Raw genomic sequence first — 23,482 nt, forward strand, 5'->3', positions numbered from 1 at the left:
TTATTTGTGATATATTAAAAACATTAATTTGATTAATTGGATAATTTTTTATATATGTAATTTTGTTAGAAATTTTATAGCATAATGTGAAGTCGATTGACAGGATATAAATTATTAGAATGAAAAATTACTTTTTGAATCTTATAAATTTTAGTTGTAAGTTTTATTAAATTATTTATATTTTTAATATATATATATTAACTTTAGATATGTTTTCAATACGTACAGTATCTTAATTTTCTAAAAAAGATTTGTTTCCACATTTTCATTCTGATTCCATGGAACATAGTTTTTGTTCGGTAAGTTCTCAAGTGTTCCGGCACCATAATTTACAGTCAGAAATTTGTAACTCGCATGCTTCTCCACCGCTGATCGGTCTTTCCGTTGCCAATGAGTCGTTTCTTGAGTTGGACTCATCTGCTAAGAGTTGGATGAAGCTTTCTTCTACAAGATAGATTTGTGGAAATCAATGGGAAGGCGACACATAAACAAAAGTTAAATCAAGCAGAGCCAAATAGAATCTAAATTGATCTTGAAAATATGTACATATACTGCTACTGGTATGGACTGGTCAAAGGTCAGCAACCAAAATAAAGCCATAAAATCTACGAAATGTCTCCTTAAGGAACAACTCACACAAAACTGGGCCTATAAATCATTTCTAATTTCATATGAAGAAAACACAGGTAAATAATTAATCAACAAGATGACTTGACTCCAAAGGAGAAATGCACATCCATCCTCCTCTTTTCACAGCATGAGGTCCATCGTCTATAGAGAGTTTTGATTCCAGTTGCATCAATCTTTCCCGTGAGATGATGCATAGTCTTTCATTCTTTCTTTCAGTTGCTGCAAGAGATAATCAACATTCATAGTTATTATTACAAAACAGCTCAGAGCAAGATGAAAACCAAAACTGTGGGAGCTTTGTAACTCACCTTCAATTCTTCATGGAGAACAATAAACACTTTCTTCAAACGTTTGTGCCTCTGCAGATTAACATATATAAGAAAATCATCATCAAGTATAATGTGCAATTAAAGTGTAAGCAAATCTGGCAATCTTGTATCATGATGATTACTCGAAGTACCAAGATGAGCTTTTTTGACTCCTTTAACCCACTACATAATGCGATATGTTTTTCATAATTTTCGGAATCGTACACACAAGCAAACAAACTCATCATTCGTCAACCTCTTCAAACGATAGGCCCGTTTCCAAATTTCACTCTATATCTAAATCCAGATAAATAAGATGGAAAATAATCTGATTCCCTAGAAAATTTCAGTAAATAACTTGAGTTCAATCTTCAAGAACATGTCAAAAACGCTGTCCATAAGAAATGACTATGTATAAAGTGGTTAGAGATAGAATATCACCTCTCCATATTTGCGATAAGATTCGTTCAAGTCCTCCACAATTTTGTTATATCTCACCATGTCTCTTCCTTTTGCAAGCTTAAGGTCTTCCCCCAACTTTTGAAAGTCATTTCTGGGAATAAGGGAAATATATATAAATATTTCAAGAAAGCTGATAAACTAGAACAACACAAATGAACCGAGATTTCTATGAACGAAGAATTCATATAGGTACCTGTAGCTCTCTAATATCTTGTTAATGGAGCAGTAATCATCGTATTTATCCAAATATTCCTGCATGTATGCTTTATACCTGAAATAGAAGAAAGCAACATCTCAGTCTTTTTCGAGCCACAAATACTAAGCGATTAGATTTCCAAACATTATAGTTTCAGTTTACTCACTGCAAATGATCCCTAATAGGTCCCTTTTGGTCGGGAGAGGCTTTCTCGTATTTCAAATAAGAAGAGTCTTCTTCATCGAAAGTTGCATCTTTGTGTCCATTCATAGAAGTTGCATTTTTGTGTCTTTTGCTCTCCCTTGATGAGCGGGATGTGGATGGTCGTTTGGAGCCCTGCTTTATAACGGGCGTTTTTTTGTTCGTCTCTCCATAACCTTCCACACTGCTTCCTACTCTTCCTCTACTATCTCTCTGTCTTGATTTATAAGCTGCATCCTCTAAATTATTGTTATGTGAGCCGTTTTCAGTGTCTGTACCTGTATGGTTCTGTTCATGTGACTGCAAAGCCAACTTTTGGGATCTTTCTGAATCATCAACAACTTGTTGGGGCAATTCTTTTGTACCATTGCCAGCATGTGTAAGAGCTGGCTTTTTTGAAGATTTTTTAGACCTCCGTTTATCTGAGTCAATACCCAAGTTTTCTGAAGTGCTTGGTTTTAAATTTGACTGCCTAAACGAAGTTTTATCTTCGAGTTGCTTCAGTGCTGTATCTACCTCCAATGACTCAGGGAGTTCGCCCAACTCCAAGTCCGAAACTTGTTTTTGGAGCATAGATCCATTTCCCTTGGGTAATTTTGCTCTCTGGCTATCCAATGGAGAGGAACCCATGCCAAAGCCTGAAACATTCTTGGGATCCTTCTCACTTCCATCCAGTTCACCGTGTTTTCTGTTGGCTCTGTCAGAAGGAAATGAAGGTCCAATGGATGACTCACCATCTTTTTTATTCCTTGCAAACTTATTTTTTGAATGAACAGCATCCCTATGATTGTCTCTGAAGGCCTTTCCTGACCGACTAGAAAGGGTTTCATGCGGAAAATGGTCATCTTCGTCAGATTTACGAACATCACCCAAGGCATCAGAATGTTTGTTTGATTTACCTGAACTATCACCAAGCTTCATTTGACCATGTCTACTCAACTTTTCAGTAGATGACTTCTGAAGTCCTTTTAGTGGATCCATCATTTGACTAGCAGAAGCGTTCAGATGTTGTAAATCATTCTTGCGCTCTGAAGGCTGTGAATCTTTACCTATGGCAGGCAATTGCTGGGATTTTATGTTTCTCTCCCGTGCTGATTGCTGACTGTAGTGCTCCAAAGCAGGGGATATTTGGTTCTGGTCTGTGGCCAGCCTCTCAGAGATGCCAGGCTGGTCACTTTTTAAGCTATCCTTCGTAGTATTATCTGTGTCATCAAACAACTGTCCAATAAAATTTTGGCGCTCTCGTAGCTTGTCGTGACCAGAAGGTAGTTGTTCCAGCTCTGAAATGCCAACTTCATTCTTCCTGTCAGCTTCAGAACCATGACCCTCATCTGAACTGTGACCATCGATGTCCACCGCATCAGAATCATGACCATCGATGTCGACAGCATCAGAATCATTACCCTCGATGTCAATTGTCTGTCGGGGCTCTTTGTCACCATCGCTCATTATATCCACATCCTCATCAGAAACTTCCTTGCTGTTAGAAGAAGCCTCGCTATCACTGCTGCTCCCGCTATCACTGCTGCTCCCACTATTATCACTATCACTGTCGCTACTAGAGCTACGAGCCTGGCCATTTCTGTTCTCAGATCGCTTTTCCTCATGAAGAATGCCAGGTGAATGATGCTCAATGTCAACATTTTCTTGTGTACTCAGATGCTCTCCCAGAGGCAAAGGTGAACACTCTTGTAAACCTTCTCCTTTCCGCTCGCACACAGAGAAGGTCTCCATGTTGCTAACCCCTGGAACAGGTAACTGGTCGCGATTGCACTCAGTGATTGGAAGCAGTTGCTGGTGTTCAGGTGAACTGAAAAATAAAAGTTTTACTAAACCAGATACGACAATACAGGATAAGAAAGTATAGTAGATGCATGCGTTATAGTAAATAGCTTCTAAATTCATTCTACCCTAAGTTGGATAATAATGATTATTCAATTAGAGTTCACTGGCCACTAAACAAACGCCTTTGCTATTGCTTGATTTTCTATTCTTATCATAGATTTTATCCTCATGCAACTACTTGACATTATAAATCACTTGCATTATTTGTGCCAATCCTACTTCCTAGGGTGTCATATTCTACAATGACAAAAAAGCTATCATTTCGGGTACACGTACCTTCTGCTATCCAAATCTGCTTCTGGTTTTAAGAAATACCTTGGAGCTTGGAAATTTGCAATCTGGTTATCAACAACAATTAGGGACACAATAATACATAATGCACCTCATAAAACCACACCAAAGTTTTCATGACTTACTTTTTTCAAAATTGGCTCAATCTTCTTTGACGCATTAGGGGTTCTATCTCCAACAGCTTTCTCTAAAGCCTAGAGAGAAACAGAGAGAGTGGAATCAAACGTGGTGGAAACACATATTGGATATGAAAATAGCTATATAGCTGAAGTTTGATCTATGTATTACCTTCAAGCTCATTGGAGCCTCTTTTAGGAGATCAACTAGCAGTGCCTGCAAGTCAATTTCTTTATTAACATTGGTTTCTTGGCGTTCAGATGTGTCCCTTAAAGCATTTCTTTCCCAGGTTGATAAATCCTTTTCGCTAGCAACAATGCTCTCTCTGCCCTTTGTGTTGACTGGTGTGACATTCACGTTATCTGCATGAGTTTTAGCAATATTCCCAGTCCCATATGAAGAAGGGGTATTGTATTGATTAGATGGAGATGGTCCAGGTGAAGCCGAAAGCCTATTCTTCACAGAAGTGGTTGAAACCGCTGGTCTGAAAGAAGGCTTTGGACCTCCGATTGGAACTACAATAAACGACAAGTGATACTCTTAGAATTGACAAAACAGTAAGGGAGTATAATAGCAACTAAGAGTCTTTGAAACCCTAATGTGTTACACAGGCCGACAGGCTCATTGCAATGTTTTTCCTATATACCTGGAGGTGGATCGACTTTCCGCTTCTTAGGCGGAGGTTCCTTCTTCTGGTTATTTGACATTCTCCATGGACTTGCTGCAAGGACAGGGAATGCGTTAGATAATTACTAGTCGTACCCAAACATAAGTACAAGCAAGATATTCAAAGGTTTTGAACCCAAGAGACAAAAAAACTGACCATACAGTAAAATTATAGCATGGGATTCAGTTTCGAACAAGAATAGTTATCTAAGCTCATGTTAAAGTTCTAAAACCGCTTACTTAAAAGGAAAAGAGAACATATAGGAGGTGGAAACAAGGTTTAACAAAAGTTTCATATTAGCAGCCAAAAAATTCAAATAGATAGATATAGAAGCTGTTCCCATGGAGATCAAGTAATAGACGGGAAGTTACCTTCAGCACGAGCTAATTGCTTCTTCAATGATGGATTCCCAGGATCTAAAACAATTGCCCTGACATGACCAAATATGTAGTTTCAGGCATAATCGCTTTGAGGACAATAAAGTTAAATACGAACACAAAACGATGCAATTTGTTACGCAGTGAGAAACACTCTTGAGTCTCAGTGTAAAAAAACAGCTACGCTAAAAAGGACCCACTCCAGCCTAACCGCAATAAGATGAACAATGTGTATACGGATACTTTGTTCACAGCTCTGCTAAAGGTTTATATGTTATCGTGCCAAGAGTCATGAGACTACCCTACCGAAAGAAGACTGCAAAACTAGAAAAACTAAGATAACAGACAGACGACACCTTTGCAGCAGCGGACAGACTATGCTGGGAAAAGCTACAGATATCAGATGTAATTAAAATGTTAGGTTGGAATATGTACTTGCGCGATTTGGTCCTCTGTTCAGCTTCGACTGAGCGCATCTTCATCTGGCTTGTGGTTGACTCATCTAGAGTTCGCTGGACGTTCAATTTTCTCCAAGCAGATCCAGCCTCAATCAGCACACCATTTTCATCTTCACCACTTTGGTGTTCCTCATAGATATCACATAAATCACCACGCTCCCCTGACCAGGTAAATTTGAACTCCTTTCCACCAACATCGATGATCTGTTCAAAAAGTGTTAGTTCAAAACCGGTAGTGTCACGACTTTAAACCAATAGCCCAAAACGCAGTAGGAAATAAATGAGAAAAGGGTATGCAGCGGGGTTAGTAGATCCAATTGACAACCACTTCCAGTGACAAAACCACAGCTCAAGAGATCATGAAATGAGAAGCAACTAACCATACAATACATTCTCAACCAATAAGCAAGTCCAGAATTAATGTGATCCAATTGCAATTCAAGTAGCAATCGGATCTTCACTAACAAATCTAAGCAACAGATACTCTTCTCCAAAGCCATAGCTTAGAAACATGATAATAACAGCTACAGAGATGCCAGAAACAATTGGCTTATGCAGAACTAAACCATCTTCTTCTCCAATGTTATAGTAAGCTATTTTGTCCCAATTTCACTAATCTAGGTTACCTTGATTGAAAACTAATTAACAATTTCAAGACGTGCAACTAGGGTTCGATGAATTTGAAAGTAGGAGACGACTCACATTCCCAGTGCTATTGTTCGGAAAGGCATCGAACTTGATCTTGGCGGCTCCACCTTCTGCCTCCACGCGCTTGATCTCATCCACCAAGTCAGGAGTTAACCGTATTATCATCCCAAAAGCCGGTGGACTCTCCCTCGGAACTAGGCTAAACTTTTCCTCAACCGTACGAGATGAAGACGCCGCCGCCGCCTTGACGCTGGTAGTATTCCTCTGTCGCGGGGCGGCGGAGGAGCCACCACCACCGGTGGACATCCTCCCGATGGGGGAAGGATGTCGGTTGGTGAGAGGTGGGAACGAATTGCGGTTTCGGCCCGGTCCACCGCCGCCGCCGCCTCCTACTCCTCCACCCCTACCGCGACCGGGTTTCGACGATCCTCCGTAACTCATCGGGTCAAATTGCGCCGTCGTCACTGCGATAGATTTACAACCATGTATTGATTTAACTGATTGAGACGCGCGAGCGAGGAGAACAGAAGGGATAGAGAGAGAGGCGATGATTAGAAGAGAAAGAGAGAGAGAGAGAGAGAGAGAGAGAGAGAGAGAGAGAGAGAGAGGGACCCAAGGGTGCTGCTTCTGTTCTTCTCTTCCCCTTCTTCCCTAAAAAAAATAGTGTTATTGAAAACGCTGCGTTTAGGTTTCTGTACCCAGCGGTGAAAAAAAAACACCACTTGAACCACCCGGGTCGAGCCCATCGGACTGAAATTGGGCGGGGAGGCTGACATGTTATAAACGAATGAAGGAAATTTTATTTTTTGTTAGCCTTCTCTACAAGAAAGAAATTATTCTCGCTCTCTCTTTCCGCTTCAAAACATGTTAACAAGTGAACTTTTTGTTGTAGCTTACATAGTTAGTGCATTCATGTGTGTATGTATGTTGTTTCGGACATACTTCAATGGCAGTCTAACTTCTAAACATGAAACCTAGCTAGATATGTGAATCTCTTGATTGTGTTTTTCCTTTTACTTTGTCTTGCATAGAAGAACTGATGTGTGTTTATTAAACAAGCTATTTTTTGTTTCTGTAGGTTGCATTGCCAAAAAAGTAACAAAGAAAGTTCAGAGACAGAATCTGTCTACTCTCTGAAATAGTGAAATATCATATATCACATGAGGTGAACCACTTGCATGAAGGGTTAAAAACATGTGAGCAATTCAACCCATTGACACAGTTACTCAGAAATATAATTGAATCTGCTTTCTCTTTTGTGAAATGAAGTCCAAACTTGTGGTACATTATCTTGCACTCAGATTTTTATTTACATACAACTTTGTCTGTTGTTATGTGACATTATATCTCAGATAAGTTCATATGAAAAAGAGTTCAAATTCTTCTGGATTGTTGTAGGGACTGAAAGGAGAACTTTAATAAACATCTCCTGCTCTAGGACGTACAGTGATTTACATCAAGGATTCTCTTATATATTCGTTGCCAAGGTGATTAGTCTCTTCTTATTATTTGTTCTTCACTACTTAGTTCCCTTCAGTTTTTTTGATAAGCTTTATAACCAACATCTTCCAGAGGAAAAACTACTTCAGTTCTAATATGTTTTCTCTGACAAGAAGCTTCTTAAACTTTTCTTATTGATATTGAAGGTACTTGACTGTTCAGCTTGTGAGATTCTTTTAGAAAAGGGAGAGTTATAAGAAAGCAAAAACTCTCCGGGTATGGAAGCTTTCTGTTTTAGTGGGTTATCCATTGGAGTTGGATATCTTTGACCTTTGTTCCGAGGATCGTCGAAAGAAATTTGAAGCTCCTCGCCAGCTAGGTATACAGTTTGTGGCCTTATTATCTGAGGTGGTTCACCACATCAATTGACAATCTGTGGTCAAAATATTGGTCTACAAACCCAGTGCAAAGAGCAGCTCAAAGGGCGACGGTGTGAAATGACTGATGTTGAGGTACACATTTTAGTTTATCTGTTAACTCTGCTCTAAATACGATCCTCTACGATCTTTTTTCTCTATTTTTCTGGATCATCAAGCGGAACTGGCAAATCATCCACAAGCGACCAACACGGAGGTATATTCTCTGAAGAACACCTTTTCAACATCTTTCTTGTCTAGCTTGGAATGCGCTGTAATAGGTTTGTATGTTGGATTTAAGCGTTGGTTACATATAATGTGTAAATTTACTTGTGACTGTAGTATAACAGAAATAAAGGAGCAAATTTAGAAAATATTTAAAAGATGGTTACTTGCAAACGAAGCCTAAACAATGGTAGTAAGCACGAGAACGTGTATATATGTTACTCTTGGCTAGCGTAGTCTTTGATGGTTGGTATCATTCCCTAGCAAGTTAACTATATGTTTCTGTCTTCTTATTTTATCTTGACCTTTGCCTATGACATATATCGCAATGTACAAGGCTCGTGTTGTCTCCATGCAATCTCTTTTCTTTTCCTGATTCACTTCTTGAAATATCTAGATCGTTTTAAATTTTTATATAGACCAACTTCATGATGATCTTTATCTGAATTTTCATTTCTGGAAATTTTCACAATATTGTGCTGTTTTTATTGACAATGTTATAAGACCAGAAAACTCAAAAAACGTGTATGTGTTTTTTCAAAGGTTTTCTTTTGAGCTCCCATTATGGATATCGTGAATCCACTAATAAATATCTTATAAGTTTATTTCAAAGAGAAGACAATAATAAGCAGAATAGTTTGGAGTGATAGGGATGTCACATGTTGAACAGTGAGATGAATAGCAGTCATTGCACTTGAAGTAATTTATCAGAACATTAAATACTCGAATTGATATTTATTTTGTGGGTCAACCAATTGAAATAAGCGATTGAGGTAAAGAACAATTACAAAATAAAACAATTTTAATATTAAAAGAAATTGACAATAGAGGAAAAAAAGAAAACACTTAACCCCAATATATATAAATACAAAAAGAAAAAAAATTTACCTTCGGAAAAGAATATATCAAACCAAAACTTTGAAACAATTTCGCACAATAAATTAGCTAACATTTACCAAAACAGTCATCTAAGTATTGAAACAGTGAGCCCATCACAAAGAGGAATTTCAGAAATGATAGCTGAACATATTTAGTTAAACACTGTCAATTCAACTTTAAACCAATATTGATTATACATTTCATATCTGTTGCCCTGATTAGCTCCTTAGAAGTGGACCATTATCAAAATTCGGTATCAATATAGTATATATAGCCACATGGACCACCATTTAATCTGCCAGCCCTTTTCATTTTGACTTTTTTAAAAATGATCTACATTCAAACCTTTTTTGGAGTCAAATCTACATTTAAAACTTATTTCATGGTATACTAGGGTCGGCCCGCCCTACGGGCGGGATATACTTTATATATGATTTATATTATTATTTTTTGTATGATTTTGTGAGTTGTGTTTTTAGTTTACATGACTGTTGTCTTTTAAAAAGTTATAGGTGAGGAGAGATTATATGTGATAAAATATATTTCGCTTGTTTGTAATAATTATTTTTGTATTAAAGAGTTGTGGCATTGATATGTCGTGAGTGTTTCAAATGGTTTTCATGTTGTTTTTTTTACAAATTTTGATTCCATATTTGGTGTGTTATTTGTAGTTTGTAATATTTGGGTTCAGAAGGATTGAATTGTGAGTTTTGTGTATGATATAAAAATATTTATTTTTTATTTTGAAATCATAGTCTTTCGACATTCTATTGGAGTTGAAGTAGTGATTATTTGAAGTTGCATTTTAATTAAAATTAGAATGTTATATTATGTTGGTTCTGCAAAGCAAAATGCAAAAGGAATAAGATAACATATACATATCACAAACTAAAAGACTATGTTCATCATACCACGATTAGTGAAGGGCACCATTTAAAAAAAAATTAGTGACAGCTACAAATACGTACCAAGAACCCTAATATTTGGCCAACATCTCCACGAAATCGTTGTATAAATCAAACTTATTTTTGAAACAAATATATTGACGTAGCCGTTATTATCAGATTCAGCTGTGTGAGAAGGTTATTAGAGGAATTTAGTTTTTATCGAGAAAATCAGTCATAAATATGTTGTCTCGATTGATTTGTTCTTTTGAACGATATTCCTTGATTTCTATTAGTTTCTTCTCCATTTTTTTAATCTTCTCCTGCATTTTTTTTATTCTTTAAATTTTTATAATTTATCATTCCTTCCTAATTGCTATTACTTATTTTTCATCACTCAGAATAATTTTTTATTAAAAAATTCAGTCATAATATATTTCCTTCAAAATCGAATCTTTTCTTAATCTTTGCAATCTCAGACTTCCTTTTTTTCCTCTTAGTCTTATTTTATTCCTTTCATGGGCTCAATCTTTTCTCTCGCTCATTTGCATCTCATCTCCTTGTTCCCTTCTTCTCCCATTTTCTTTTTACTGAGATCAATTTTTTTTCAGATCTAGCCCTTTTGAGAAAGATCTGATGTTGATCACACAACTACTGTGGCTGACAGCCTCTCCAATTTCACTAACACCATCGAAGATCCACTGCAATCGCGTTTTGTCGACTACCACCACCACCGTCGCTTTTTTCGGCCACCACTACCATCTCGTTTTGTCGACAACGGCCAGCACCCGTCGCGTTGTGACGACTACTACAACCGTCGTGTTTTGTCGGCCACCACCACCAATCGCGGTTTGTAGACCACCGTCACATTTTTTCGGTCACACCAACAACAGCCGTGGCTCCTTCTTCCACGTTAAAAATTTGGGTTTGGGTTAGTTATATTAGTAGCCCAGTAAAGCCCACTAAGCAAACATCTCTTTAGGAACTCAGCGATTAAAATCTTAACTTCCCACGTGTCATTCTTTGTTCGCTTTATCTAATGACGTGGCGCAAGGAGGAGAGAGGTAAACATATTTTTATATTTATAGATTAAATAATAAACAAAAGATGGTTAAGATATGAATATTTTGTAAACATTTTGTATATGTTTATTTGGTCGACAATGTGATAGTTTTACACTTTGGTAGTTTATAAAATAATAACTTGTGCGACTAATTTGGTTTTCAAACATCAAATATAGCAGTCAATCAATATATTAATTTGTATAAATATGTTAAATACGATGTGTAGAATGTAAGAAATATTGATGTTGTTGTTGCACTTTAAGGTCAAATCGGTAACATCATTTCAAAGGATGGTTATGAATTTCGTAACTTGATTGAAATAGAAACGGAGGTTGCACTTGTTATCCATGTCATTGACATGACATTTTATTGATGTTTTGAGCTTTCACATATTTCTTTGGTACAAATTCGTGAAGACGATGTTAAATTGTGGTAGTGTTGTTCTACATTTAGTTAGATGAATAATATAAGATATTTTGTTTATACTATTAAAGCAAACTTATACATTTTTACTCTTGTTTTATAACTTTATATTATTTTTTTAACTATTATTTTTTGAAAAAATTGTGATTATCTATGATTTTTTACTGTGATTTTGTATCAATATCTTATTAAGTTCACTTAACATGGTTTTGGTGATTAAAACAAACAAAAACCCCTCTGATCAACATTTTTTCGTTTATCTTGGTTTGATCAAAATTGTTGAAAATAGTGTGAATAAATTATTACACTACTTTATGAGATTTCACTATATATTTATTTTTATGAAATTTAACTGTATATTTTTAAAAGTTATGTATTTTTAAGTTATATTATTTATTTTTGGTAAAAGAAAAAAAAAATATTTGCTTTATATAATTTTTTTGTTTTTCTTACTGTTTTTTTAAACATATGTTTTGACTATGTATTAAAGTCTATGTTCTCTATCAAAATTTTCATTTTTCTCTTAAGTTTAGGACTAAATCTCAATAAGCATAAACATTGCGATATCCTATATCTGAAATAAAGCCCACTAAGCTAATGCCAAGTTTGACACATCACAAAACCTTAAATATACAGACCCTAAATGAAGTTAGTGCAGTAGATGACGTCCATATTCAGAGGGACCTATTTAAGGATTTTTATAATTCAAATTAAGTAATCCTAACAAATAACAAAATGAAGATTAAATAAGAACATCTTGCTGCTATTTAAGTATGTGGATTACAGCATTATTGAAGGAAAACATAGAACTTTGTAACAAACAATGGAACTCGATTGTATTTTGCGAGTTCCAAGTCTCCATAGTTGAGTGATCACTCTTTGCGAGCTTTATTTGAACTGGGGACCTTTTCATCATCAATGGAGTCTCGGTGGAGGTTATGACTGAATCAGTATGTGCAGGCGCTGGGTCGGTGCTGGCTGGAAGTCCTTCAATAACTGGAACATCATCAGATGGCCGTTCGTGTGATCCGAACATTGCGTTTCACCACTGGATTTGGAACCATAGAAAGTAATTACAGCTCCAGCCATCATAAGCAACTCCACAGTTACTATAACTTTTCAAATGTGTAGCTTAGATAAATGAGCAAATGCAGAAAGCCAGCAACAAAAAATCTCTTACTTTCAAATAAGAGACGTTTTGATAAGAGTTAATTGTGTGCAGCATGAAAAAGGAGAGACAACGCAAACAACACATGTATTTGGTCATGTTATGAAAGTACACAGGAGCACATAGCTAAGTGCAGTCATTACAGTGATCCCTATTCAGTGAACGTACCTTGGGGTGAATTGAGAATGTAGCTATTAAGTTCAGAGAGTGCGACGGGATCAGTTTTCTTAACACCACCATACTTGGAAGATGTGGCAGGGGAACCACTATCTGCTCTACGGAGCCTGCATTTGGTGTGTTTATAGTGTGGGACGTGTGTCACTGATGTGGCATTGAGGAATAAACGATATGCACACACAGACTAAGAGAATAGGAAAACTGATGCGTTCCTGTTATTGTAAATGACATTCTCTCTCATTTCATTCATTTTCTGTCTAAAATGGAAAGCGCCATGATTCTGTTTGTGCTTTTTCCTGGAGTCTCCAAAGATTTTACACCTTTAAATCCTCAGTTTCTCCTCTCCAAACAGAAGAAGAACCTATCTCTGGCAAAGTGATATAGTCAGGAAGACAATGATTAGGAGATACCCTTTGGTCTCGAGCACCTCTGAATCCTCAGATTTTCCTGTCCAAAACAGAGGAAGAACCCATCTCCGGCCAGCCTTCCTTCAAATCAGCGAGTAAGATATAGATGAGAACAACAAATCCGCGGCCGGCCAGTCTTGAAGTTCTGGTTGCACCGAGTAACATCAAATCCGCTGACAGAGAACATGGAACCTGCAGTGAGCCGATGTCTGAAAGTAGACAGACGGTGGACATTAACGGTGGCGGGTATGAGAGTCGCCTGCAAACATGTAAATTGGTAAAGTAATCAACAAACGGAATTTAAACTATCTCCAAAAGAATAAAATACATATTTCGACTGAAAAAAGAAGAATAAGATGATCATGAGACAGTATACTGTAGATATAATCTTTATAGATAGTAGGAAGTGTGAGGATGTTGATCAAGTGATGAGGCCTAACCTTTTTATAGGTGAGAATCACCGCCTAAATGAAGATTAGATGCACTGAATGCGAGATCGTGGTTGTAGTGGGCAAGAAGAGTAAAGCTTTAGTTATTGGCGTTGAATCAATTCGATTTGTAACGGTTGGGATGAGAAGGATGAAAACAGACACGATATGAACAATCACCGACTCGAAGTTTGCAGACGAAACGACGAACCCCACACCTATTTCACAATCGCCATTGATGGCTTACAGAACAAACCTTCACAGCTGACGGCTAACCCTATCAACCCTAACTTCGCGAGTCAGGAAGAAGAGCGTGCAATAAACAGGTTTGCATTCTGTTTGTAACTTGGCCCAGACAGTATCAACAAAAAAATATCACCAAGGCCCAATCGTAAACACAGAAAGAGATGTGATTTTAAATGATTTTGCACGTGTCGAGTTCAGGTTGCACTAATTGATGACGTGGCTCTCTCAGGAGAGACACAAACATCTTTATATATATATAGATATGGGTAGAGCCATCTACCTCTTCTATCACATGTAGGCACTAGATTAGTATTGTTGGTCTTCTATACATTAACGTTTGAAAGTATAGAATTTGACTTTTCTAATTCAACATATAATATTATATCATTTATGTATCTTTCTATTAAAGAGTAACTACTCTTAATCTGAGAGTTTGATTGGACTTACAAACCTAACTTATCAGCGGCTAACTTTAGCCTTGGTGCATTTGATCATACAGTTTGATTGGACATTGTGTGATGCATTCCATTCACATTTAGAAAGAAAGCAAAAAAAAAATAGTGTAAACTCTAATTTGTCAGAAAACATAAAACAAAACGATAAATAAGTGAATAAATAACATAAAATGCAACTTGTAGTTCTTTGTCCCCTTGGTCAAATACAAAATATCTCAAACAGGGAGAGCAAATCTTTGTAACCACATTGGATCTCTCGTATATCTATCAGTCTTCCCATTTCCTAAACAAATTTATCGAGCCACTAAAATCCAAAAGCTTAATTTATGTTGAGGTTAAACAATTCGTTTTTATAGGTAGTGGATAAGAGAATGATGCATGGCATACATGTCAATAGATTTTGAGAAAATTAAGCGCGCGTATTAATAACAAGAAGGTATAATCAAAGTGTTATACAAAAAATCAAAGTGTTATACAAAACAAGGAACCCTTATTTTACAAACCAGTCATTTTCATATATCAGTATTTATATTTCTCTACATACTCTCAGCATAAATTCGGAACTAAGCCTGCCTTCGATGGAACCTTCTCAAAAAGTTCAGCCGGAACACTTAACCTAGACCGATAACCACCTAAAGAATTGTGATGTGGACTATAGATTAATCCATGAGAGAACCGTAGCCACATAACATTGATTATATTCTTCAAAGACAATAACATTAACCACTCCTCTCGTGAATGTCATTCGGATTGTTAACTGTTTTTAATGATAAAAGAACATGGTAGTAGTAGTAGTTAAGTAACAAAACGATAAGTCTAGTTAAGAAAAACCATCAAATACAAAACAGCATAAGTTACTTACTATTTTTCATTTCTTTTGAAGATGTATAAAATAAAATATAAAGTTGTTATTATCTTAACGACTTATTCTTTTGGCTTCTTTGTCTAAATAATTGACAATTAAACCGTTTGATCGCTAATATAGATCATGACAATTAAAAACGCCACACGGTTCAAGAAAAACCGGCGACTACTAGTACCGAGTCAATATCATGATGCTAGAACTTAGGAACGTCTTAAAGTAACTAAACATGCATAATTAAAATACGATCGAAGACCACATGCCGTAAGAATGTTGCTAATCTATGTCGGTTCATGCACAATTATTTTATTCCGTCATTGGGTTAAAAGAGCCCATTCTGCGCATATATGCATGTAAAAGAGCTTAAGTTTATATATTAGTTTTCATTCAAACTTACCTTTCAAACTAATGACATAGGATGATAGGAATGTAACTAAAATTGTCGGTTCAACCTAAAAATAATGTCGTGGCTAAGAATTCATTCAACGTCACGAGTTTTGCGAGTCTCGTTCTAGAAATTCTTCAATAACACAAACATTTTTTTTGTTTCTCACTAATGTTAAAGATAACAATAAACTGAAAATCTCCTCCTATTACATAAGTCTAATTATATTTAACAAACCGATTTATAAATTAAAAAAGGAGTAGGAATAGATTACCAAAATGACATAAACACCTTGAAATCAGTTTTAGCAGCTCCATATTAATTTACCAAACTACCCCTCTCCGTGTTCTGCTCCTCCTCCTTCAGTTTTTCTCCACTCTGTTCCTAGAAAGATCGGTCCACGGGTTACCACCACCTTCGTCACCCGCTTCACTCCTCTTTAGTCCCATACCCGGATCCCAACCCGACCCGTCTAGGATGATCCCACCAAGACCCAGCTGCATATTCGACGCCAAAAGCGAGCTAAAACTCCCACCACCACCACCCATCTCCATACCTTTCACGTCTTGGTCTCCGATCGGAAACCCGTACAGCATCCGGGTCGGATTCGTATCCGGGTTAGGATCCGGGTGTTTGGTCTTCTTCTTGTGTGTGTTGGGAGGAGAAGACGCAGAGGTTGATCGTTTAGCGTTCTTGCGAGAACCGCCGCCGACGGGAACGTTGCGGAGAGCCCCGCCTTTGGTCCAGTAACGACGGCAGCTTTTGCAAAAGTGACGGGGCTGTGACAGGTTGTAGTTGTTGTAGTAACAGAATTTTGTGTTCGGTGAGTCACAGCGAGGACACTTTAGCTGTTCTTGCTCTGGAAACTGCTGTGGTTGTTGTTGTTGTTGTTGTTGTGTCGCCATCATCGAGTTGTAATAAGCTGATGGATCCTGCATTTCTTCTTTTGAAAAACAGAGTCTTTTCCTTAAATTATAAATCTTTTGGTAACCATATATGAAAAAACCTAAAAAGATCGAATCTTGGAGATGTCAAGAGAGATATATAAATATATGAGAGTGAATGATTTTGGGGCTTTTATAGATAGAGATGAAGTGGTTCTTGACGCATTAGATAAGACAAATATAACACTTTCTCTCTCTACATATGAGAGACAAGGAGAGAGAGGAGTGGAGCAGAGCAGAGAAGGGAAGAGGGCTGAAGTCTAAGACGAGAAGACAAGCTTCTGTGAGATGTGACCGGTCTTAAAGGGTTACACAATAACAAAAGATTAGTACTTCCCTAATCTTCTTCCTTTTGATTAGAATTTTTAATATTATGCTAATTATTAATTGGTATATATATACTCTAATTATCATTTCAACTATAAAAGACAAGAGCGTGGGTGTTGAACTTTTTCATTGACTTATTTAACTAATAAGTATCAATATATCATCATCATAAGAGTTGTTTTTGTGTTGATGTCATTTTGTCGAATGGGTTAAAACTTAAAAGTGTTTACTTTTTATTTGTTTACATGATATCCTAACAAGATCGATAGCTTTTGATTATTATTTTTAAATACGGTACGGTTTCATGATTATAAACTCTACAAATCTAGAAAAATTCACAGGCATTGTGAATTATTGTAAACGAAAATAAGGTTTTAAAATGTGTTTTGTATATATCGAAGGGGTAATAACTGTTTCCAACATATTTGGATACGCCTGTCTTGGTGCTATGGTAGTTGTTTTGGCTTCGTATGTTTAGGCCAATATCGACTATAAGTATCTTTTTGTTTTCTTATGTGTGTTCTTACCTTTGCACCAAAAACAAACACAATGGCCTTTTCCTTCTGATGGCTAAAAGTCTCTCTGCTCTTTTTAATAAATATTTATCTAATCTTCTTTTTTGATAAAAAACATATATTTTCTAATCTTTATATGCAGAAATTGTATTTGTATTGTTATCACAGTTCAGATTCTCTCATAAAGACGAGTTTGATCATTTGGCATCGATTCTTAGCTTTGGCCTAGGAAATTTGGTGATTGGAGATCACTAACTTCTTTTTGACCTTCCGGCACTGGACAAGCAAAGCTCGCCTGAAAGCTAGATTTGCCTAAACTGCTTTTTTTTGCCAGTTCAGTAATGACCTTAAAATCTAGTTCTCATATTGTTAAATGTTAACGAAGAGTTAGTAACCATTCTCTGTATTAAACCCTGGTTAATCCACGTCATTCTCAATACCTTTTATTCTGTTATTATAAGAGAATTCTTATTTAAAATCTTGATTAAAACTATTGATGAGAAACATCCCACATCGGATATATAAGAATTAATCTACTACTATATAAAGGGTTAAGGCCAATCCACTAATTGCCAATTGGTTTTGAGTTGGAAGCCCATAATAAACCCAAATCTAACATGGTATCAGAGCGATAAGATCCTTTGACCTAATTTACTACTACTACTACTACTGTACCGATGTTGGGCCCTCTGTGGATGTTATTCCCACATTGTCCACGCTTCAGACCTAGATGTCTGAGCGTGAGGGAGGGTATTGATGAGAAACATCCCACATCGGATATATAAGAATTAATCTACTACTATATAAAGGGTTAAGGCCAATCCACTAATTGCCAATTGGTTTTAAGTTGGAAGCCCATAATAAACCCGAATCTAACATGGTATCAGAGCGATAAGATCCTTTGACCTAATTTACTACTACTACTACTACTGTACCGATGTTGGGCCCTCTGTGGATGTTATTCCCACATTGTCCACGCTTCAGACCTAGATGTCTGAGCGTGAGGGAGGGTATTGATGAGAAACATCCCACATCGGATATATAAGAATTAATCTACTACTATATAAAGGGTTAAGGCCAATCCACTAATTGCCAATTGGTTTTGAGTTGGAAGCCCATAATAAACCCAATCCACATCTAGCCCAAAGTTGGCCCATCGATCCTTGCCCGAACATTCCGAGATTGACGTTCAAAGAGCCATCATCTCGAGGGGGCGTATTAGGGATAAATGTCCCACATCGGATATTGGAAGGGATCCTAAGCAATATATAAGATAGATGGGTCACTCCATTTAGCGCCAATTGGTTTTAAGTTGGAAGCCCATAATAAACCTGAATCTAACATGGTATCAGAGACCAGATCCTAATAAGTTAAACCCCTAATTAATATTAACCCTACCCAACCGGGTATATAGGTCGTAATTGACTCGCTCGACCGAGTATAACTGTCTTAAGAAGTTTCCGAGATTTCTGGCCGATAAGAGCCATCATCTCGAGGAGGGGTATTAAGGGATATGTATCCCACATTGGAAAATCAATGGGACATTAAGTAATACTAGATTTTGACCCGCGCTTTCAAAGCGCGGATTTATTTTTGTTTTTTTTTTCAATTGACAAATATTTAGTAAATGTCACATTTTCATATATTTGTGTTTTATTTTGTAAAAGACTTAAAAATTTTATCTTTATTTATCGTATTGCATTTTAAATGACTATTTATGTTAAAAAAATTAAATTTTATTTTTTAATGAATTAAGTTGGTATAACTCTGATAAATTAATTTTATTATGGGGTTAATATTTTAATTAAAAAATTATATACTTTTAATAAAGATTTATACTTTTCAATAAAATAATTCAATTATTTTTATGAATGCTTAAATTATATTAAGAAAAAAAAAATAATTAAGAATAGTTGAAAAAAATTATTTGAACTTAGACTCAATGACCCAAAAGAAAAAAAAAATGAGAATTGAATCTGATTTTTTAATAGGCTCAAATGGCCCAAGAGAGATTTGATTTGGGCTGGATCCAAAAATAATGACCCAATATAAATTTGTTATTAATATTACTTAATTGCCCTTAATGAAACATGCAATGTTAGTGAAAGAAACATGCCCCTAAGGTAATTATGACAATAGGATCCTGCTTTAATAGTATAGATATAAAGGGTTAGGGCCAATCCACTAATTGCCAATTGGTTTTGAGTTGGAAGCCCATAATAAACCCAAATCTAACAAAAACATAATCAAGAAGACGTCAAGCAAAAGATAACAAAAACAGTTGTTCTTTCCCACTCATTGTCACATGAGTTTTCTCATGCATGCAGAGACCTTGCATGTACAGCTCAAATTCTTTTCGCAATAAAATATAAAGAAAATTGTAATTTAACTAATCCAGTTGGCTGTAAAATCAGAAGTGATGACCATCAAATATTATTATATTTAACTGAATATAAAAATATTGAGTAACAAAAGAAAACAATGAGCCATCATCATTCACTGCCATGATTTCTAAAACCCACTCTGGCTCAAGAATCAGGAGACAATAGGTCATTAGCGTTCTTTTGAAGCAACTAGCAAGTATGTATGCACTTGATGAGATCATTACACTTAAAAATCGAATTGCAGCCGTTGAGTTTTGCACTGCAGGGACTAATGAATCAGAGCCGTCCGTGTGTCGAGGAAGCAGACTAAGGATATTTTCGTAGCGTTAAGCTGCCGTAAGAGCTGACCATTTGGCCTTCCGTGTGTTCTGTTTTGCCAACACGTGGGGACAAACACTCCACTTCCTCTTCTTGATTCCCCCATCATCGCGTCTCTTCTACGGCTACGATTTGTGGCTACTGCTTGACGCATGGACGGTGCAGATTAAACCTGGATCTTTCGAATATTTTCACAACCAGGCCATATTGGAGAGTGACAAGAAGACATGTTACCAGAGTTGTCAAGTTACGTACAGAAAATAGCCACTCAAGATTAATCAAAATAAGAATAACGTTGTATATAATTGATTTTGGAGCCTTTGGTTGTGTGTTTTGAAGGCATGTATCAACAACAAAAATAATATGAATTTTGTTTTTATAATTTCAAAAATATTTCCAAAATAAACAACTCTCACCAAAAGTTGTGCGTGAGAACAGGCCTGGTCCTGAACCCATACCTAAGAAACATTCGTATGGGGCCCATAATTTGTACAGCTTTTGAGACTTTTTTTTTGTTAGCAGAAAAAGTATCAAATGGATTATAAAATGTGTTTCAAACATATTACAAAATAAATTTTGAATATTGTTTCTTATCTGTATAAAAATAAATTATACATGTATTACTTTTTAAGAAGTTGTATTTTTTTAATTGTAAATTAAATACTTTTATCAATTTTTATTATTATTTAAAGCCTATTTTTTTCGTATTGGATCGAGGACCGGTAGATGGTCACGAAAACGTACTCATCAGCTAGCACTGAGTCTACTGATGCAACTCTCTCCCTCAAAGTACAAGAAACTGACCTTTGGTCTTAAATATTCGTGGAACTTGAAAGTTGAAACTGGACCCGAGTCCATGTTGATATCCCATAACTGGCATGTACAAACATAACCATGATTTCAGTCCATGACTGGTTTTTTCGTTACAATCCGCAAACGAAGCTTTTGCGGTTGGTAGCGGTTGTTGGCATTTTGCAACAATCATTCAAATCGTTATAAATCACTCGTTTTAAACTTCTTAAATTCAAAAACTGGTTGTAGCTAGCGTTTTCGGTTGCAAGCGGTTAGGAGAGTAAATGTTTTTTCCTTTTTCAAAAACAACATAAATACAAAAGTAAAATAAAATAAAATTTAAATTGAAATAATAGAAATGATAAAATATATCTATTATATTTTAATATATATTATAAAAATTTAAAATAAAAAAGTTTTCTATAATTTTTAAAAATTTAAAATAAAACTTTATATATAAAATTTTTATATTTATTATAATATTATGATATTTAGTTTTTTTATAATTATATAAAATGTAAATATTGTTAATTTATTATTTAACCGCTATTGTATTTGGTGGTTAACCAATCATAAGTATCCCGCAAACGCATCAATTTCTAACGATAGTACCAATCGTACAAATCTCTTAAAACCGCTTGAAACCGCAGCCACTCACATCTGTAAATTTCCGCAACCGTAACCGCTGCGGTTACACCAGTCAGGCCCTTAGCTTAAAACTAATCACTAAATAAACAATGCAAATTGAAAAAAAACAGATGTTGCCAAATGCGACTCTCACGAATTAATAAGACATAATGCACACGGAAAATTCGATTAAAACATGGACCTTAAGAGTCATACTAGATTTTGATCCGTCGTTTCAGCGCAGAATTTGTTTTTCTTTAATATTTCACTTAAATATATAAATTTTGTTAATTATAATATCATATGTTTTCATAAGAAAAATAAGACTATATGTTTTAATATTTGATAAGCTGATATATTTACAATTATGTGTCGATTTTTTATGTTTGCAAAATATTTCTACTTGTATAAACAATTTTTAAAAAATTATATTTTTAACAGTTTTATTGTATTAAATGTTTAAATTTACTTTTAACAATTATATTTACAAATATAATAAAAAAATATTTTCATTATATATTTTAATATTTGTTGAGACCAAAAATGAAAATGTGATTCTAATATTCATATTTTACTTTTAATTTTAAAACAAAGAAGTATAGTGGGCTACATGGATTTTATAATATTTTCAACCAAAAAATTAATCACCAAACTGTTTTTAACGTACGAGTCTAGAATAATAGGATAAAACCTATTTTTACTTGAATAGTTTCTCACATTCCTATAGTTAATGGCCTGTAATCTTTTAATAGTTACAAATATTGGGTAGTTAATGATTTACTACGTATTGCACAAGTTATTCATCTTCTTACAGCTAAGAAAGTTCTAAAATTTTCGAGGAAATTAAAGCACAAAATAGGTAATGTTAACTAAATATTCTTACCAAATTATTAAGTTCTTAAGGATGATATTATAAAAACACAGCAACTATGAGAGTATAAACGTTATGTCGAAAATATTGTTTGGATAACCATTTTATTATTCCAAAAAATTAGGACAATAGTTATTATTAAAGTTAGATATATATATATATATATATATATATATACTATTAAATCGATTATGCTGTTTTAAAAATATACTAAAAAATCTTAATCAATGTTTAAAGCCGTATTTGTTAATATATTAAATTACTGAGTCTTTTATACTACATACATGATTTAGGGTTTATGTTTTGGAAGTTAGTGTTTAATTTTAAAGTAATGGTTTTATGTTTAATTCAGGTCTTGTAGTGAGTTTAGTGTATGCGCATGAACTAATAAAGATGTTCCATACGAACTTATAAATTATTTGACAGTGTAAAGGTAGAAAACTATGATCTTGTCAATATATCTTTTTTTTTTTAATCTACATCTTGTCAACATACCATGGTATATAATCATTAGTTGACTTAACTATCAAACTCATCTTTTACAACTTGCAAGTGGAACGGTCGAACATGATCCAAAATTTTAGAGAATTTGTAATTTTTTTTGTTTTAGTAATAGTTATAAATTTAAAATCATATATTTATAAAAAAGTCAGAATAACTATATTTGAATTTAAATTTTGTATTTATAACCAATAAATATGAATAAAAATTCATTATTTTGTTTATATAATCAACTGAAAATGCAATAAATTAGAAAGTAATTAGTATTTATATCACTTATATATTTTGGAAAGTAAGAAATAGTTGTTGATGTGTGTTTGAATATTTAATGGTAGTATAGAAAGTTAGTATTCTAATTTAATTATGTTTAGGAAACAATTATCAATTAGTGACTATAAATAGGCAGAAGAAGATATATTTTATTGCCTACCAAAAAAAAAGAAGATACATTTTATTCACAATTTTCTAATAAAAAAATAGCAAACATAAAGAAAAAAAAACTAGCCTACAATTTCTGTCGACAAGCAAAAAAGAGCGTCTTGTC

At 35.0% G+C, this 23,482-nt stretch overlaps 2 protein-coding genes across 2 annotated transcripts; both read right to left on the reverse strand.

Moving 5' to 3' along the window:
* Nucleotides 1-498: 498 nt before the first annotated feature.
* Nucleotides 499-6,829, reverse strand: LOC103869187. Its single transcript, XM_009147245.2, has 12 exons — nucleotides 6,255-6,829; nucleotides 5,530-5,756; nucleotides 5,089-5,147; nucleotides 4,697-4,771; nucleotides 4,222-4,565; nucleotides 4,059-4,127; nucleotides 3,919-3,980; nucleotides 1,763-3,607; nucleotides 1,594-1,671; nucleotides 1,380-1,491; nucleotides 939-989; nucleotides 499-849 (listed from the first exon to the last, which is right to left on the reverse strand). The coding sequence occupies exons 1-12, from the start codon at nucleotides 6,639-6,641 to the stop codon at nucleotides 799-801; spliced, it is 3,360 nt and encodes a 1,119-aa protein (XP_009145493.1). The 5' UTR covers nucleotides 6,642-6,829; the 3' UTR covers nucleotides 499-798.
* Nucleotides 6,830-15,727: 8,898 nt separating this feature from the next.
* On the reverse strand, nucleotides 15,728-17,906 carry LOC103869188 (dof zinc finger protein DOF3.1). The gene has a single exon (XM_009147246.3). The coding sequence runs from the start codon at nucleotides 16,595-16,597 to the stop codon at nucleotides 16,022-16,024; it is 576 nt and encodes a 191-aa protein (XP_009145494.1). The 5' UTR covers nucleotides 16,598-17,906; the 3' UTR covers nucleotides 15,728-16,021.
* Nucleotides 17,907-23,482: the final 5,576 nt, after the last annotated feature.

This window comes from Brassica rapa, chromosome A05, assembly GCF_000309985.2.
Source record: "Brassica rapa cultivar Chiifu-401-42 chromosome A05, CAAS_Brap_v3.01, whole genome shotgun sequence".
NCBI lineage: Eukaryota > Viridiplantae > Streptophyta > Magnoliopsida > Brassicales > Brassicaceae > Brassica > Brassica rapa.